Consider the following 17,397-nt stretch of genomic DNA (forward strand, 5'->3'; position numbering starts at 1 on the left):
TTGAACCTTTGTGCTCCATTAAATGCTGAGGAAACGTTCTCCCCTCAAGAATCTCTTTTTCCTCCCTTTGTGTGGAAGCCGGCTCTTGGTAAAACCCTTAGAAACCTTTTCTCACTAATAACCATGGAGGATCACTAATGACCATGGAGGATCACTCAGTGTTTCCCATACATTATCTTATTTGTGGCGGCCCACCACAATATCTACATTGACCACCACACAATGATTTTCCATGTTGTACTATTTCAATTGGATGGAATTCTTTCATTGTAGAGCTATGTGCACCTTTGTAAAGCCTCTCCTTGTTTCTGTGTCTCTCAATGAACCTACATGCATGTTTAAAGACAACATTAACAATCCTGCAAGGCATAGAAGGCTAAATTGGGCTTAAATCTGGTTAGCATCTTAACCCCGCTGCGCTAATTTGTTAAAAACGTATGCATTCAAGTTAATTCTGCAAACCTACCACCACAAATATAATTTAATTCTGTGGGAAACACTGTCACTAATAACCATGGAGGATCACTAATGACCATGGAGGATCACTAATGACCATAGCATGGAGGATCACTAATGATAATGGAGGATCACTGATAACCATGGAGGATCACTGATAACCATGGAGGATCACTAATGACCATGGAGGATCACTGATAACCATGGAGGATCACTAATGACCATGGAGGATCACTGATAACCATGGAGGATCACTAATGACCATGGAGGATCACTAATGACCATGGAGGATCACTGATAACCATGGAGGATTACTAATGACCATGGAGGATCACTTATAACTATGGAGATCACTAATGACCATGGAGGATCGTGTGATGGACACAGGTCCGTACCGTGATGGGCTTCTTGATGGCCTCCTGGATCTCCATGCGCTTGCGAGCGATGGTCTGGTCAAGCTTCCTCTCGAAGGCCAGCAGGTCCATGTAAGCCTGGGATTCAGGGACCAGGTCTCGGATCTGAAACAGCACACAAACACATCAACAACACACAAACACATCAAGAACTCAACTGGAAGGAGGGGGGGGGGGGGGGCTGACGGACTCACCCGCTGTGGGAGCACCTTGTCTGCCATCTTTCGTCGTTTTCCACTAAGAACAAGACAGAGAAGACATGACAAAACATCAGTCAATCACCAACGTGGTCTACTCCTACGTACACATTTTAGTCATTCACTCCCACTGTGTTGAGACCACAGTCTCAATGCACTACTTTTCACTGCCTGAGTTCCAGGCTACATGGCAGAAACAATGAACACCAGCTGCAATCTGAGATTCAACTGAAGGCTAGACTGGTGTTTTATAAACACACACTCCCTGTAGATTGTAGAAGTATGTGGTTTAGTAATACATTTAGGTAAATTAATTCAAACTAACTGGAAAGCCCCCTTAAAAGATAACTGATATTTTCACTCGTATTTAGCAGACACTTTTATTCAAAGCGACACTAACCCTAAGTTAACTTAGAGTAACTGATAAACCCTTATTAACTGAATCTGGGGCAGATGTGGACCTCACATGGCTAAATTAGTTCCTACCAGCTAAGAGCCAGCTAAGTTCACACCAGCTAAGAGCCAAATACATATATCTGTCAATATCTGTTGCTATTGTTAGGGCTGGCCTGGCAAACTATTTGAAACAGGAAATTGCCTCACAGAGATGCTTTAATTAACTCTTTATTTCTCTTTATTTCCACAGGCATGTTGTTGTTAGTGGTTGTTGTTGTTGTTATTGTTGTGTTTGTGGTTGTTGTTGTTGATGTGTGAGTGAGTAAGTGATTGATGGCCTAGGTCCCTCCCCTGTCTCCTGTGGGCAGGGATTGGGTGTGTTCAAGCGTCACTCATTCCCTCAACGCTGCACGCCCCCAGCTCTGAGGAGCAGCTGGGGCAGTCATGGGACCTCCCCAGCCAGAGGAGGCTTCTTTGTTTAGGTGTGAGACCCACCCTCTCCCACACCCTGCCTCTGCCCTCCGCAGACAGAGGAGGAACAAGCCTGCATGTCTGAAGATGGGCACAAAAGGGTCTTTCTATCGCATAACATCAGGCCCATTAACTCACATACGCACCCGATGTGGTGTGTGTGAAAGAGTTTGTCTGTGTACGTATGGAGTCTTTCTACAAACTCACATATGCTCTGAGCTCTGACGTCTTGTTTGTTGGGAACATCAGTTCTATAAACTGTCAAATGCTCCAACTTCGTGTGTGTGTATAGTGTGTGTGTGTGTGTGTGTGTGTGTATGTGTGTGTCTATCATTTAGTGAGAGTGTGTGTGTGTGTGTGTGTGTGTGTGTGTGTGTGTGTGTGTGTGTGTATCATTTAGTGAGAGTGTGTGTGTGTGTGTGTGTGTGTGTGTGTGTGTGTGTGTGTCTATCATTTAGTGAGAGAGTGTGTGTGTGTGTGTGTGTGTGTGTGTGTGTGTGTGTGTTTGTGAGAGCGAGCGATTTTATGTGTATGTGTGTGTTTTCTGTCCGAATCACTCACCCTCTCCTGAGGCCGGCCATCCCTGCTGAGTGTGGCTGGAGGAGTCGTTTGCGTGTGGGATCCATAGGAGACGGTCCCATGCCCGAGCGCATGGGCATCCCACCGCCGTACGACGGGCCTGGCATCGGGCCCCCCATGCCCCCCATCCCTGGCATGGGCACTCCTCTGTTGGGGGGCATATGTCGCTGTGGAGATGACTGTGAAAGGAGACAGCTTTGTTAGCGCATAGCTTTTTAGAGCAGAGAAAGTGGACTTGAAACCGTGTGTATCTGACTGGACTGGACGCTGACTTTGTGAATTTTGGGCCTCAGTAACCTCCATCTGGAAACTATTACACTCAGACCTCGTGCAGAGGTGACTGCAAGACGTTTCTACACCCCTTTAAATCATCCCCATGACTGAGTGGGTGGACGTTTTATAGGGAAATCGCTGAAAATGTAGGAATCACTCACTAAACAAGCACCCCAGATTGTAAGTGGACTGTCACCGATCAGCGTGTGAACAAGCATAGAGAATGACTAGGCCTACTTTACGAGAGTTAAGAGGGAATATTCATAACAACACATTAGTAATAACCACTATACATGCGTAATGCATCATTTGTAACATTTACTGTTTATTGTGAGGACGTTTTGCTTATTTGTCGGTCAGTGGGGTCCTGCTAACTGAACACTGCGACACCAAAGCGCAAACAGCGCTGCTCTCTGGAAAATGCGGAAGTTAACTATGTTCCGGGGTAATTTTTCATCCAAACAGCCTTTTATTAAAAAAATAACACCAGGAAACAAATGTTCTCAACGGTCTCGGAAAAGGAATTTCAAGCAACTTCACAAACATACAACAGACTAATTTAGTAAGGTCAGGTAGTCGCTCTCGGACATAAACGAAAGTTGTCTTGGTCTGGCACGTCTTTCCCTCCAACTCACTTCATTAGCTAACGTGTTCACTACCAGCTAACGAGGTCTTGTGCAACAGTAACGTTATGCTACACATGTGAAACATTGAAAGGTGCTTAGTAAACAAACAATGACTGCTAACGAACTTTTTACCTGGTGGTAAGGGGGAATAGAATTGGGCATTCCACGGTATCCCGAGTTGGGCTGCATAACAGCCATCCTCATCCCGCCCGCATGTCCTGGGTTCAAGGGGTTCACTCCGGGGTTCATCGGGGAACCAGAACCCCCTGGAAACCCCGCTCGGGAAGCCATAATTCCAGTCCAAAACTTCTGTTGATGTCGGTTTGAAACTAATATTTCGAGTCCCACTAGTTGTTGTTCTGCGCCAACAAACTGCTAGTTTACGTTACCTTGGCTAGTCTCTGAAAACCTCTGACTTCCCCACAAAGACCTGACTTAAGTCTTACGGTTTTTTGTTTTGCACAACAACAACCATACAATCTACTTTAAAAGAAAAGTTACGACTGTTAAAGATGTCATCTCTTTCCAAAAACCTTCAACTTCGTCAAACCCCCCTATAACTCCCAATAGTTGTCTCGCAAAACATTTGCGGAGCCTGACCAATGTCTAAAGATAGCGACTCGTATGTGTGTCTGTAGCAACACGCTGCCTCCTCCTACCTTGTTGCCAGATCAGACGAGAAGTCTTTCTAAACTTTGTAAGACTAAATTTACACACACTGTAGGCCTATTTCAAAAGAATATACACTGACTATACAATAGTACACCAAAACTGTAACCTTACTTCCAAAAAGGGGTCTTAGATTAAGTTGGCATATTTAATAATAAATAAAATATACATTATATTACATAATTTAATATAGACCCTATTTCAATCAACTTTTAACTTAACGTTTTTTTGTCAGAATAAATAGTAAATTAATTTCTCAAACTAAACTAATGGCGTCCACCTTACTTGCTTTAATGAAAACAATTAATGTGACATCCACTGCAAGTTATGTTGGGAAGTAACAGACTGTTAGACCCATAGACATGGTTAGACCAACCAACTAGCAGCACCCAGAGTTCATTTGACGTAATTGTATGCTGACGTACACTTTTGTGTTTGTATGCGGCTGTAAGCAAGCAGGGACATCGACTGCACCAACCAAGAGGAAATGCTCTGAAATATCTCAAGGTAACTCAAAAAGAAACCCTGATATTGTCAAGATAAGTGGCATGATCAGATATCGAGTTTACATCGGCACTTAAATGGTTTCAGAAGAGCAGTGTATCTGATTGTTGTGAAAGCTAACAGGCTTTAAGCTAGGTAGCTTGCTTGCTTGCTAGTTGCATCTCCAGCTGAGCTGAGCAAACATTGTTATCTGGGTTGCTAGTTAGTTCGAGTCGGCTACTGAGAAAGTTACGAACACTTTATCAAAGGCAAAAAAAACGCCATATGCTTTGGAGGCTATCAATTGAGTATGTTTTAATCGTTGTATAAAACAAGAGCACTTGGCTTTTAAGACAGGAAACGATTGGTTTTGGTGATGGCACAAATATTTCAATCTTGTTTACAAGTAGCCCATCATCACACCTCCATGTAATTGTTTTGATTTCCACTTTCATATATCTTTAATACCGCACATTGCACACTCATAAAGACGTCACGTAGGTTTTTACAGTGGTCCACTTTTCACAACTTACCTTGTTGCGTTGCTGTGTGTCACAGGCTGTCCACTCCCGACCCCAGAGCTGCGAAGTGCTATGGCGGTGTTTGCGCTAATGATGCTGGAGGAAGGCGTCGGAGACGAGGTGACACTGGTTGGTGGCGTGCTCCTCCTGGCCTTGGCCATGGTCCTTGCGTGGCTCTCCACGCATGTGGCCGAGAATGGCGACCACATGATGGGCACTATCATCTCCCCGCTGGTGGGTCTGGGAAACGCTGATCCATACAGTCGGTCAGCTCCCAGCGCCGACCCCGTGGAGCCCGAGCCGACCACGCACTCTCAGGAGGACAAGCCAGAGGATGAGGACTCGGGACTGGACTCCGCAGGAGGTGAGGATTCATCCCTGGACGATGCCAGCGGACCAGCTGTCAGCGGTGTTGTAGACCAGCATTTGGACATACAGGGTCTCCACAAACGGACAGTAGTACCAAGCAGCCCTGTATCCGCAATCCCCTCCTCTTTGCCCTCAGAGGAGGGCCTGGACACGGAGAAGGGGAAACCAACAGAGGGAATGACCACTTCCTCCTCTTCCTCTGCCACAGCCACAGACATCACAGTGAGGCTGAAGTTTCTGAACGACACAGAGGAGCTGGCTGTTCTCGGGCCCCAGGCCACCGTTGGCCTCCTCACAAGGTGAGTCAGTAATTTAGGTCAGGTCAAGCCAGATGGGAGCAAGGTCAGGACAACAGTGTTTCCCACAGAATTGAATTATATTTGTGGTGGTAGGTTTGCAGAATTAACTTGAATACATACGTTTTTAACAAATTAGCACAGCGGGGTTATGATGCTAACCAGATTTAAGCCCAATTTAGCCTTCTATACCTTGCAGGATTGTTAATGTTGTCTTTAAACATGCATGTAGGTTCGTTGAGAGACACAGCAACAAGGAGAGGCTTTACAAAGGTGCACATAGCTCTACAATGAAAGAATTCCATCCAATTGAAATAGTACAACATGGAAAATCATTGTGTGGTGGTCAATGTAGATATTGTGGTGGGCCGCCACAAATAAGATAATGTATGGGAAACACTGGACAAGATATGGTGTGGTGGTAGCATGGTGGCTAAGGAACTGGGCTAGCATGCAGTAACCTGAATAGTTGTGGGTTCAATTCCAGGCTTCCACCGTTGTACCCTAAAACAAGACACTTAAGTTGCTCTGGGGAAAATGTCACTTGTTATGTAGTGGACATATTATGTAAGTCATTTTGGATAAAAACATCTGCTAAATGGATGCATGTAATGTAAATGTAAGATGTAGCTCAGGAGTGATATGGGTAGCAGTTGGTGTACAAAAGCCAGTGGAAATCCTCTACATTCTCCTTGACATTATGTTACAAAGCTCTAGGGACTGGCTGCCAATGTGGTTATAAACTTAAGCAGTCCATAAATTAACTCTATATCAATTGGGTGAAATATACCCTGCCAAGATTGGGGGTAAATTTGACCAGATCAGTCACAGCCAATGGGATTGCTGTAAACGAAATCTTTAAAAGTATGGTAGTCAAACTGATGATAAAGCCGAGCAGCTGAGCACTTTGTGTACCTGAGTGTGTTTTTATTTTTAATGTTATAATCTCTCTTGTCATTTCTCTCTCAGTAAATATTTCTCGGGGAAGGAGCGTCAGATCAAGCTGATTTTCCAGGGCCAGTTGCTCCGAGATCCCAACCAGACGCTGCTCTCTCTCAACATCACCCACAACAGTGTCATCCACTGCCACATCTCCCAGAACGCACCACCAGAGGGCGCTCCTCCAGGGGCAGACCCCAGGTCCGAAGGGGCGTCCCTGGGCTCGCAGGCAGAGCCGAGGATGGGTCCTGGAGCCGGGTCTGCACCGGCCGCAGACGGAGGACTGGACATGAACGTGGGCAGTCTGGTAGTGCCCATGTTCGTGCTGACGCTGGCGGTCATCTGGTACTTCCGCATCAACTACAGACAGCTGTTCACGGCGCCGGCCACCATATCCCTAGTAGGAGTCACCATCTTCTTCAGCTTCTTAATCTTTGGCATGTACGGACGCTGAGGCCCACCGGGAGCATCACGGAGAGGAGCTGTGGTGACGGTGACGTTAGAGGGGTTGCCAGGTTGGAGTGAGGTGCAGAGATCCGCTTGCACTTGAGTGCAAGCATGAATATTCTATGGCATGGCCGTGTTTTGTACTTTTTATGGCATGCGAAGGACATCAGCATGTGTCCAAAGAGAGTAATGTTATTAAAAAACAAAAAACAAATACGAAGTCAGAATGGGCTTTTCTATTGTGGAATTCGAATATTGATTGTGTTGGCATTCTTGCAGTCCAGGAACAAGTACAGCATAAAACAATTTCACAACTTAAATAGACGTTTGGCAAGACGTTTGGTAATCGCCATGGTGATCGGCAACAGTCCACAACATTACCGCATCAGTTACAGAAACTTGCATTGCAGTCACGTCTTTAAATACAAGCTTCATTCTGACCTCTATTGTATGTGTGTGATAAGGATGCCTTAAAGTAACGGTGTCTGAAAAGGAACTGTAATGTGACAGGCATACTGTATGTACACACACACACACAAGATGTCTCACGTTACCACAGCGCTGTATGAGGACATTAACTCACACTGTTTCTATACTGCATATGAAGCATATTTCATTCCAGAGTGGAACCTCATTGTCTCCTGTTGACTTTGTACTCAATCTGATGTGAATAAAGAGTGATGTGGAAATTACTTATTGTCCATTAGTGTTTTCCTTAAGCATGCACGTTAATATGATACCAGCTGTCTTGAACTGACAATCAACTGTTTAAAAACATCACTGATGCACTTATTCTTACTGTACTCATGTATACCATTTTTAAATTGTCCTAAAATTGTTGAGAGAATTGCTTTAAAACTTAACGGTTACCATGTTGTTAGTCGCTTTGGTTAAAAATGCGTCAGCCAAATGTAATGTAATGTAATATCAGAGGTAGAGACAGCCTCAGATGGCCTGCCAGTAAAACAGCATGGAGCATGTGATGCATATAGCTCACCAAGGTGAAAACACTGTGCCAATCTCTCAATTCCTCTGTGTCAATCCAAGTATACCTACAGTAGGGTAAATCTAAGGAAACTAAAAACAACCACAATGGACTTTGCCAGGTACAGTGCAGAGGCGCCTGGTTAACAAGAAGTCTGTATTGCTGGTCCAAATTCCTTTCTGTGCAAATATGCCTCTCACAACTAGAGTTCTGGCCAGCAGCTGGTTCTGGAGCAGATTTGGGAGGGGATCTGTGATGACCGGGTCAGGGCTGGGCTGGACCCACTTGAGCTGACCGCTACTAACTGTGTGTCTCAGAAAAGACAAAAAAGAAGCCTGAAGGAAGATATTCTTCCAGAAAAGACATCATTCTCTCACAAGGTGAAACCAAACTGTGGTATTCCTGAAATCAGTATAAGGGCGGAATTCTGTTATTGACCAGAGATAAACCAGAAAATGTAGTTTTACACAGAGATCCATGTTTCCAAAGTGACAGGATCCATTCTGCATGGCTATCCAGCTCTTATTTTATGGGAAGACTCCACAAATAATCTTACAGTTGAAATCTTACTATTGAACCTACTGTAACACATGCTACTGCTTGGACATAGTACAGACAAGATGTTGTTTGTCATACGAATAAGATGGCAATCACAGATTGAGGTTTTGAGTTCAGGTGTTTTGTTATGTATTTTTGAGGATATTGTTTCCCATAAGGATGAGACACAGTCACAGATTGAGGTTTTGAGTTCAGGTGGTTTATTATGTGTGGGTGAGGATGTCCACAAGTTGAAGACTCATGGCCAGTGTAGCAGCATTTTTACCATCAAATATACACAGTTACAACACAGTGAAGATAGAAATGATTCCTTACAATGTAAACAGCTAATAAATGGAACGAAAGAGATCCGAGAGAAAGAGAGCAAGAGAAAGAACAAAAAAAACAACACTTGATTCATATTTAAAAGAATATAGTCCGTCCCCAAGGCAATGCCAGTGGCACGACAATCTTGAGACAGAGGAAGTCCTTTTGAGTGATGCCTTTTGAGTGATGCCAGACATCTCAATGTGTTTTGTCCAGTTCCACAACGTGATTTAAAAGCCTCCCCGCTGCCTGTGTGTAATTCGACTACTACATTATGGACTAACTGTAAAGGACAACACTGAACACGTGAAAACAGATAGACCAAAAAGAAAAGAGAGAGAAAAAAAAAAGAGTAAAACAATCACAGACCAACTTATGTTCTGCCATCATTTGAGACACACAAAAAAAAAAACACCTAATGTGAACTGAGAGTTAAAATCGTTTCTCTTTTTGTTTCTTATTCAGTAAGATAGATGCATATGCATATCAGAGCGGCAGGAGGCAAATCAATGAGTTTGCAGCTCTGAGCTCGGCTGCTTCTGACTGCCACAGTAACGACTGTCACACACAGCTCAGCTGTTCCTGCCATCTCCCCTGAGTGCTTACACATTGTGCGCTTTCCCCAACGCCACCAGATATACCCTCCACCGCACCGCACCACACCCCGGCCGTGGTGGAACGAGCCTGCCCGGTGAGGACCGTACCCAGGCCAGACCAGAAGCGCCGTCGTTTAAGAGTCATCAGCTGTGTGGTCAGGGTGAGTGGGGTTACAGGAGGGCGGCCCATGCAGCAACAGGTCAACAAGTATTAGCGACGATGTTTGTTCTGTCCAACACCTTCTCATTTCCTTGTGCAAATATGTCGGGAAAAATAAACAGCAACAGCAGAGACACAAACGTTATTTTCGAGCAAAAAGTTTTTTTGTTGTTGAACACTTGTGTAAACAGAAGAACAGATCCTTCCTCTTCCTTCTCCTCCATCTCTTTCTCCTCCTCCTCCTCTTCTGAAGTGGTGAGATGTTGACCGTGTGATGTGCGATTCATTTTTTCTTTTCTCGTTTTCCTGTTGTTTATGGAGAGATCGTTGTAGTGATGTGTGGGTGGTGTCTGATGGTCTCCTGCTTCACTTGGTCACTGTGGAAACGCCTCGTCTCTTAGCAACACACATGGGCTTTCCTGATTCTCCACACGACGTTTAGGGCCCAGCAAAGCTGTCGGGATGCGACCACAGACAGTGGAGAGGCAGAGAAGGACAAAAATGGACAGGTTCATTCATTCTGCTTAAATGGCTTCCGTTATGCCAATCACAAAACTACTGTAACCACAGCAGGTTTGAACATTTGATCATGTCTTAACCCAACGTTCTTTTCTTTAAGTGTAACTCTCACCAAAATGCAACCTAGGGTCTTTTTGTGAATGTACCCGAGTCAAACTTTAGTTTAAAAGCATAATTACGCCGGATTGTCCGTGTTTTCGGGTCAAATGGCCTTTTGAATGGGAATCGTAGGGACACCACTACACATGATCGCGTCAAAATCGCTATTTTTAACACTAAGGAGGCTCGACACAACATGAAACTTTGATTGATGTACAGTATCATCAGTGTCTCTACACATCAACTCGAGCATTGAGAACATTGTTTGGGTACACAGAGTTTACTAAAAAGTTGGACAAAAGGTTTTGGACAACTCACTCCTTGACTGGCAAGATGGCGGTGAGCAGAAAAACCAAGTGAGTTGTTCAAAACCTTCTTTTAGTAAACTCTGTGTACACAAACAATGTTCTCAATGCTCGAGTTCATGTGTAGAGAGACTAATGATACTACGATCAAAGTTTCATGTTGTGTCGAGTCTTAGTGTTTTAAAAATGTTTTAAAAATATTTTGACGAGATCATGTATCAAAATAGTAGTGCCCCTACGATTCCCATGCAAAAGGCCATTTGACCCGAAAACGACAACACGGACAAGCTTAAAAGTGGCGCTTCCGATGTAATTATGCTTTTAAAAAAAGGTTGACTTGGGTACATTCACAAAAAGACCCTAGGTTGCATTTTGGCGAGTTACGCTTTAAGCTAAATCAGATTCTAGTACATGAATCCAGTCCATGGACAAATTAACTGACTATGAAAATATACACAACTAACGATTATCATTATTATTAAACCAAAATAATGCTGTGTTGTTATATACACCTAACTAGTTGTTAAATAGGGTTAAATACCCAGTATAGCTTTTATGAAACTAACAATCCTAAGCTGCTTTATGAGGATCCACGTGAGTGCAGTGGGCGGCTGAGGGCGGTTTGGTGTGAGGAACTGTTGTGAAAGACGCACAATGAGACTAGGTCCCAGTGCCTGTGTTCTCTCTCCAATTCCTCATTTCATTGTGCGTTTAAAAGCTTTTAAGAGCTCAGATCCTATTTCACTCACCAGATCCCTCACAGAGTGGGCAGTGTAACAGTAGGCCGTGTCAGGTAATAAACAACCAGACATTCGTAAAAACAATGAATATGCTTATTGTTGTGATCCTTGAAAAATGTTCAAATGACCATGCCCTTTAATAACCAAAAAGAGTTTTGTTTGGTTGTTTATGTTTTAGCAGGGGCATTCTTTTGTTTTGTTTCAAGCGCCAGGCCCTTTAGTATGATGTGGGCCTTTAGTGTGCCAACTTTAGTCAACCCTTTGCTACTGTGGGACTGTGATACTCACCGTTTTTATGCTTGAGAGATTTGGATCTTCTTGGGGAGTTTGGATTCTGTGTGCAAAACAGAGAGAGGCAGGACTCACAATCTCATCTAATCCATCCAACAATATTGCTTATTTTTTTACACATGACCTAAAACAACCACAGCTACTGTAGGAGGCATAGTCAAGTCAGATACCACAGAGGAAACAACATCTGCTCTGGTAGGCTATTGGTGACTTTCACATAAGAGCTTGAGGTCAAATCTGAATACACCAGAGCTGGGGTACAGAAAACACATCCAGGAACAATTAAAATGTCCAAATCTCTGTGAGAGGATGGAGGGGCCATTCAAAAGCCTCAGTCAGATAGCTGTGCGGTAAAATAAAAAACACACTTACCAATGCTACAGGTTGTTTCAAAGAATGTAAAAATACCTTATCTGACTTTCTCTTCTTGGCTGAGGGAGAGAGAGGGAGAGGAGAGAGATTCAAAGGGAGAGGGAGAAAGACAGACAGCAAGAGGAAATTAGTAAAAAGGGGATGTGGGGCAAACAGTGGAATACCCCCCATGCATGATCACTCCTGCTACTAATTTACTCAGCTTAATTAGAAATCATACAACTGATTGTATGAATGATTCATAGGCCAAGATTATGTGGACATTTGTTTAATAGACAATGTTTTCTGGTTAAAACACATAGAAACATGACCATATGAGTTAGTCATTGTTCCATTTGCTTTAACCAGTCCACAGCGCCTTTGCTTTAACCAGTCCGCAGCGCCTTTGGACCCCTGAACATGCCATCACCTTTCTTTTCTGCGCCGTAGGACCAGTCGTTATCGTTGGCATCGTCATTGTCCTCCTGGTCGCTCTCCGACTTGTTGTTGGTGTTGTTGCCACTGGCAATTCTACGGGACACACATAGCACATCATGATCACACACACACACACACACACACACACACACACACAAACAGCACCTCTCTCACCAAGTCTCAGCACCAGTCTCACCAACATTGGCTATGTCTGACTCCTCACCCCTCAGTTTCCCCTGTGGTTGGCCATGTCTCAATCCTGTACCTGTGCCGTTTATGGTTATACCCCTCCCCCAACTTTCACCTGGGGGGTACTCCCAAGTATGTGGTTTAGTCAAACCTGGGTAAGCTAACTCAGAGTAAGTGGTAAACCTCCTAATAGAAGAGCTGTATGGCTTCATTCACCCATTAAAACGATGCCATAGGGCTCTTGTTGTAGGAGATTTACCACTAACTGAGTTAACTTACCCAGGTTTATCACTAAACCACATACTTGGAGTACCCACCCAGAGCGGTAGAGGAAACAGAGTGGCCACACTCCCATAGGAGACTGTGGAAAAAGATGGCAGCACTTTCCATGCCAGTTTCCGGGTTATGGAGAGTTTTGGAACTGAAAACTGCCAATCACTTAGTCAGTAGCCAATGAATTGCTAGATTATGCCCTCCAGCATCAGAAACATATCCCACCTTCCTGTGATACAGCCATTCAGCACAGGTTTTTTTTGATAATGTTGATTGTGTGGCGGCGACATCAAAGGGTGTCACAACTCTCTCTTTCTATAGCTCTAGCTCCACCTTACCACAACCTGACTTGTGATCGTCTATCTGAGGTGGGGGTTGGTTATACCGCACTCCCCCGTCATCTTACCTCACCTGTGAATGGCTACGGCCCCTGGACTCTCACCTGCGGTTAGCGATGCGGCTACTGTTCCTGCCCATGCCCAGGCACTTCTCCAGGTGTGGTGCGAAGCGCGACGCCGCGATGCTGCGGCTACAGTTGGGACACACACACTCCTTGTTCTTCCACTGGTTGTACACCTGGCCAAAGATGTCCACCCCTGGCTGGTCCACGATTTCTATGGGGAACAAAATATATACTTTGGTGCATGTTCTCCATTCTTCTGTGACATTTCCATGTTTACAAATCTTTGTAATGCAATCTTAATACACTTGCTAATGCAGTGTGGATTCAGATCAGCCTCTTTTTCAGTGTAATTTTTACCGGTAAATGTTTTACCTGTGTTGAGGGTGCCATGAATGTTTGCAATAAAATGATTGACAGGGATTGAATCTGCAACTTTAGAAATCCCATGACGACCATCTCTGGAATGGCCGTGGGAATGTCTAAAAGATCAGTTCTGGAGTGCTACGGAATCTGCTGCTAGTTAGAGAAGCACAATCCTGTTCAGACGGGGAGTAGCCTACATGCACTAGACGGGAAATCCAGGAAATAGGAAGAAGGAAAGGACAGGGGGAATGTGTGTGGTTGGAGGGAAGAGGAATTTCAGGAAAAGGAAAGCCCTCCATACATGGGGCCTATACAGTCTGTCTGTGCTTCAGGATCATACAGAATACTACATGCATTGCTGTGCAATTCATTAATGTGAACATACGATATATACTTTTTCATTAAGATGTGAAAAGTCATTTAATAAATGAGTCTGGGAGTAAGTAAGCATTTACAGACGGAAGAGAGGCCCATGTTGTCATCTACCAGCATAATATGGTGGATCACAACCGATTCATTGATTTTAAACCCACAGACACCAACAGATGTCCCGTGGAAAAAACCCACATTCCACTGCAACACAAACCCAGTGCAAGGACCGTTAGTCAGCAGGTTATCAAGACAAAGCAGCGGAGATGCATCACAGTTAGGCAGCACGCGTGCTTTGGCCTTACCGTACTCCTTCATGCTCTCCTGGTCCGTGTCGTCCAGGAAGAAGTAGCCCTGTTTGACAGCGCGGTGCACCTCGAAACACAAGCCCAGGCACGCGTCCTCAACCAGATCTGTCAGAATATCCTGGGCGATACCCTGCGTGCCAGTCACAACACATTAAGCCTACCTCCTCGGCCTGCTGCCTCAACACATTAGCACACAGCTCACATATTTCCTTCAGCAGGCAACTATTACCGTAGAGAGGACTTTGCCTGAGAAAAAGACAGCAGTTTGTCTGACACAAGGTTATAAATCAAGAATTCTGGCTCCAGCTTGATCCAGCCAATCCCCCAACATATGGGATGCATACGGTGTTATTGTAGGTGGGTGGGGGGTTCTGCGATTCAAGCCGTTTGTGGTGCTCGACTAGGGGGGCAAACGGGGCCAGCCCTGCTGCTGTAACCCACTGTACCACACCGTCCTTACCTCCATCTTGCTGTTGTCCAGGCCGGACAGTGACATCTCCTCCATTTTCATTTGCAAAAACTAAAGGAGGAGGCACTGCTGTCTACATAGTGTAGCGCAGCAGGCATCGGGAGCTACAGGGCTGCAATAGAGAAGAAGACAAAGAAAACATATTAGGCTACGTCTTCGCACCGGTAATGTGGTTCAAGCGTGAATGCAGGCGGCTACATAGCATAAAGATAAAAAAAAAAAATCAGACTAAAGCAAATCCTCTCCTTGCCCACTTCTGACATCATATGGCCATATATGCCGCATAGGCTACATCGCTTTACATCACAAACAACTTGAACACGAAGGATTAAAGGTGGTTAACACAATGGCGGCGTCCGGTGCGTTCAGTGATTTCGCAAAGCTCAACCATATCCTACTGCAAGCCACGAGAAGCGTTAACCAGCAGTAGGCTAGATCATAATGCCTTGCATACCCATGTTTCACTATTTTAACCACCGAAGTTTTCCAATTAATCTGTTGACATCTCCACTGCTGTTGAACCGACTGAATTGTAGGCTACTGGTAAACTGAGAGTAGGCAGTAATCGACTTATGATAGGCCCACACACTTGATTGTTGACAACAGTGGTGGCCTGATATTTCAGCCGGCAAAACCAAACGACCCAAATTTCTGAACAAAGGTCTTTGTCAAGTATGCTACGCTAAGTGTTACGTTGTAACGCCATAACCTGCTATCAAAGTAACATTGTGTCTGCAACACAGCCTGGTCGTTGCTAAAATGTTACATCTACAAGACTGGAATATCAACCACACTTTCACCCTTACGATTCGTAGATTTGGCTAATTTAGAACAACACATTAGGCTACCAGTTCTTAACTGGGCGTTATAGTTATTTTGCCACTTTTAATCGACGTTACTCACCGAGAACCGAGCGGGCCGTTGCAGGCTTCGATTGAGCATTCCTTCTTATTACACTGCGACTGCTCATTTGATCCAATCGATATTCAAATCAGATCAAACTTAACGTTTAAAGCTATAGTCAATGAAAGAGAAGGACAGTGCATAGGCTAGGCTGCTGTGTGATACCCTTCCGCTCGTAGCCTATATTAGGAATCATATACCGCTCTGAGCAGCCCTGCTAAGTCCATCGCCTCGAATGCATTGCTGTCAACGGGTTTGCAGTCGTCTCCAGGCTGGCCAATCGATAGCCAAACGTCAGCATTCACTTGGCGCAGATGGCAGGGATTCCTTCTGTGAAGACAAGGCGAACTGGCTCTAGGCGTACTAGGGCGTTGATTAGAAGAATTTGACCAACTGAAATTAATAGTCTATTTTGAAAACAAATGTTTCAGTTTTTCTTAAATCAAATGTAATCTGTAGCCTACTTTGGAGATTCTATTGTATGATCCTATCAAACTGCTACATTAATTCTCATAGACTGATTATGTGAAAATAGTTAGGGTTACATTATATGACTACCCTATATTCTATTTTTCTGTGAAGTATTCCATGCCTTCAGTCATAACTGAATCTGACCAAACTTTATTTAGCGCACTGAGTTGCAAACTGCATGAATAACCAGAGGCGGACAGAGTACACAGCTTCATTACTTGAGTAAAAGTACAGATACCCTTTGCTAAATTTTACTCAAGTGCAAGTAAAAGTACAACAGTCAGATGTCTACTTAAGTAAAAGTATTTAAGTACTTGAGTATCAAGAGTACATTTTCTAAATATTGCATTACTACTGCCACAGTGCTTACATTTATGTACAGAAACATCCTACATGGAGTTATAAAAAATGTTAATGTTAATACCTTGGAGAATGTAAAAGGAATTGAAAGTAAAATCAAGTCATTTTCATCTTTTTACCATGTTGCCAGGGATGGGCAGTATTTCTAATACATGTATTTAAAATACGTATTTCAAATACAAAATACTATGTTGTAATTGAAACACAGACAGCGAAAACTATCATTAACTTGTTCAGAAAATTGAAATAGTCTGGCGAGGTGGGGCCACAGGTTGGCACATTCCCGGGATGGACCTGCTGCGTCTTCATCCATTGTTTCGTCCATGGTTTCGTCTCTTATCTAAATCTAACCATGGAGTTGACTTTGGCGGAAAGCTGAAGGTGATTGCTGATAGGCTGTCCCAATCAGTGGCGCCTGCACAATCCAATCACGTTTGAGAGGGAAACAACAAATTGAGGGTTTCCGAGATTTTTCTTTTTTTTTAGAAGAAGTAACGGGTACTCACGGTTATGGATAGAAATGTAGTGGAGTAAAGAGTATAATATTTGCCTCTCAAATGTACTTGAGTAAAGTCATGAGTACTCTGTGTAGTCATGAGTACTCTGTGTAGGCTCTGTGAATAACAAAATCACAGGCCTAATCAGATATAGCCAACTGTAGCATATATAGTGGAGCAATACATGTTTGGTTAAATGTAACTGTGTCCTAGCATTGACTTAACCATGGAGCCCATATCGTGAAAACGAGGTGTGTCCCGAGCATCATGAAACGATCTGTGATCTGTAGGGTGTACAAAAAGGCCACA

At 44.0% G+C, this 17,397-nt stretch overlaps 3 protein-coding genes across 6 annotated transcripts in view; 1 reads left to right on the top strand and 2 right to left on the bottom strand.

Moving 5' to 3' along the window:
* The window catches only part of smarcd2 (SWI/SNF related, matrix associated, actin dependent regulator of chromatin, subfamily d, member 2), a 15,299-nt gene extending 10,182 nt beyond the window's left edge, over positions 1 to 5,117 (bottom strand). The window contains exons 1-4 of one of the 2 annotated variants that reach the window (XM_042086194.1): positions 5,097 to 5,117; positions 2,495 to 2,691; positions 1,064 to 1,106; positions 852 to 974 (exon numbers count right to left, since the gene is read on the bottom strand). In XM_042086194.1, the coding sequence (XP_041942128.1) occupies positions 852 to 974; positions 1,064 to 1,106; positions 2,495 to 2,673 (345 nt within the window). In that variant the 5' untranslated portion in view covers positions 2,674 to 2,691; positions 5,097 to 5,117. Of the gene's footprint in view, positions 1 to 851; positions 975 to 1,063; positions 1,107 to 2,494; positions 2,692 to 3,543; positions 4,110 to 5,096 lie in introns of those variants that run through there. The other variant, XM_042086193.1, reaches the window with a different exon arrangement.
* Positions 4,448 to 7,825, top strand: LOC121705295 (transmembrane and ubiquitin-like domain-containing protein 2). Its single transcript, XM_042086198.1, has 3 exons — positions 4,448 to 4,587; positions 5,122 to 5,752; positions 6,719 to 7,825. The coding sequence occupies exons 1-3, from the start codon at positions 4,494 to 4,496 to the stop codon at positions 7,140 to 7,142; spliced, it is 1,149 nt and encodes a 382-aa protein (XP_041942132.1). The 5' UTR covers positions 4,448 to 4,493; the 3' UTR covers positions 7,143 to 7,825.
* A 1,030-nt stretch (positions 7,826 to 8,855) lies between these two features.
* atxn7l3b (ataxin 7 like 3b) lies at positions 8,856 to 16,060 on the bottom strand. Of its 3 annotated transcripts, none has more exons than XM_042086203.1 (8): positions 15,761 to 16,060; positions 14,849 to 14,969; positions 14,386 to 14,518; positions 13,388 to 13,559; positions 12,476 to 12,576; positions 12,067 to 12,125; positions 11,692 to 11,737; positions 8,856 to 10,194 (listed from the first exon to the last, which is right to left on the bottom strand). In XM_042086203.1, the coding sequence occupies exons 2-8, from the start codon at positions 14,897 to 14,899 to the stop codon at positions 10,115 to 10,117; spliced, it is 642 nt and encodes a 213-aa protein (XP_041942137.1). In that variant the 5' UTR covers positions 14,900 to 14,969; positions 15,761 to 16,060; the 3' UTR covers positions 8,856 to 10,114. The 3 variants fall into 3 exon arrangements, with proteins under 3 accessions (XP_041942137.1, XP_041942139.1, XP_041942138.1); XM_042086205.1 differs by having other exon boundaries at positions 12,103 to 12,125; positions 15,761 to 16,055; XM_042086204.1 differs by lacking the exon at positions 15,761 to 16,060 and adding an exon at positions 15,312 to 15,587.
* Positions 16,061 to 17,397: the final 1,337 nt, after the last annotated feature.

This window comes from Alosa sapidissima, chromosome 3 (genome assembly GCF_018492685.1).
Source record: "Alosa sapidissima isolate fAloSap1 chromosome 3, fAloSap1.pri, whole genome shotgun sequence".
NCBI classification, from domain to species: Eukaryota; Metazoa; Chordata; class Actinopteri; order Clupeiformes; family Clupeidae; genus Alosa; species Alosa sapidissima.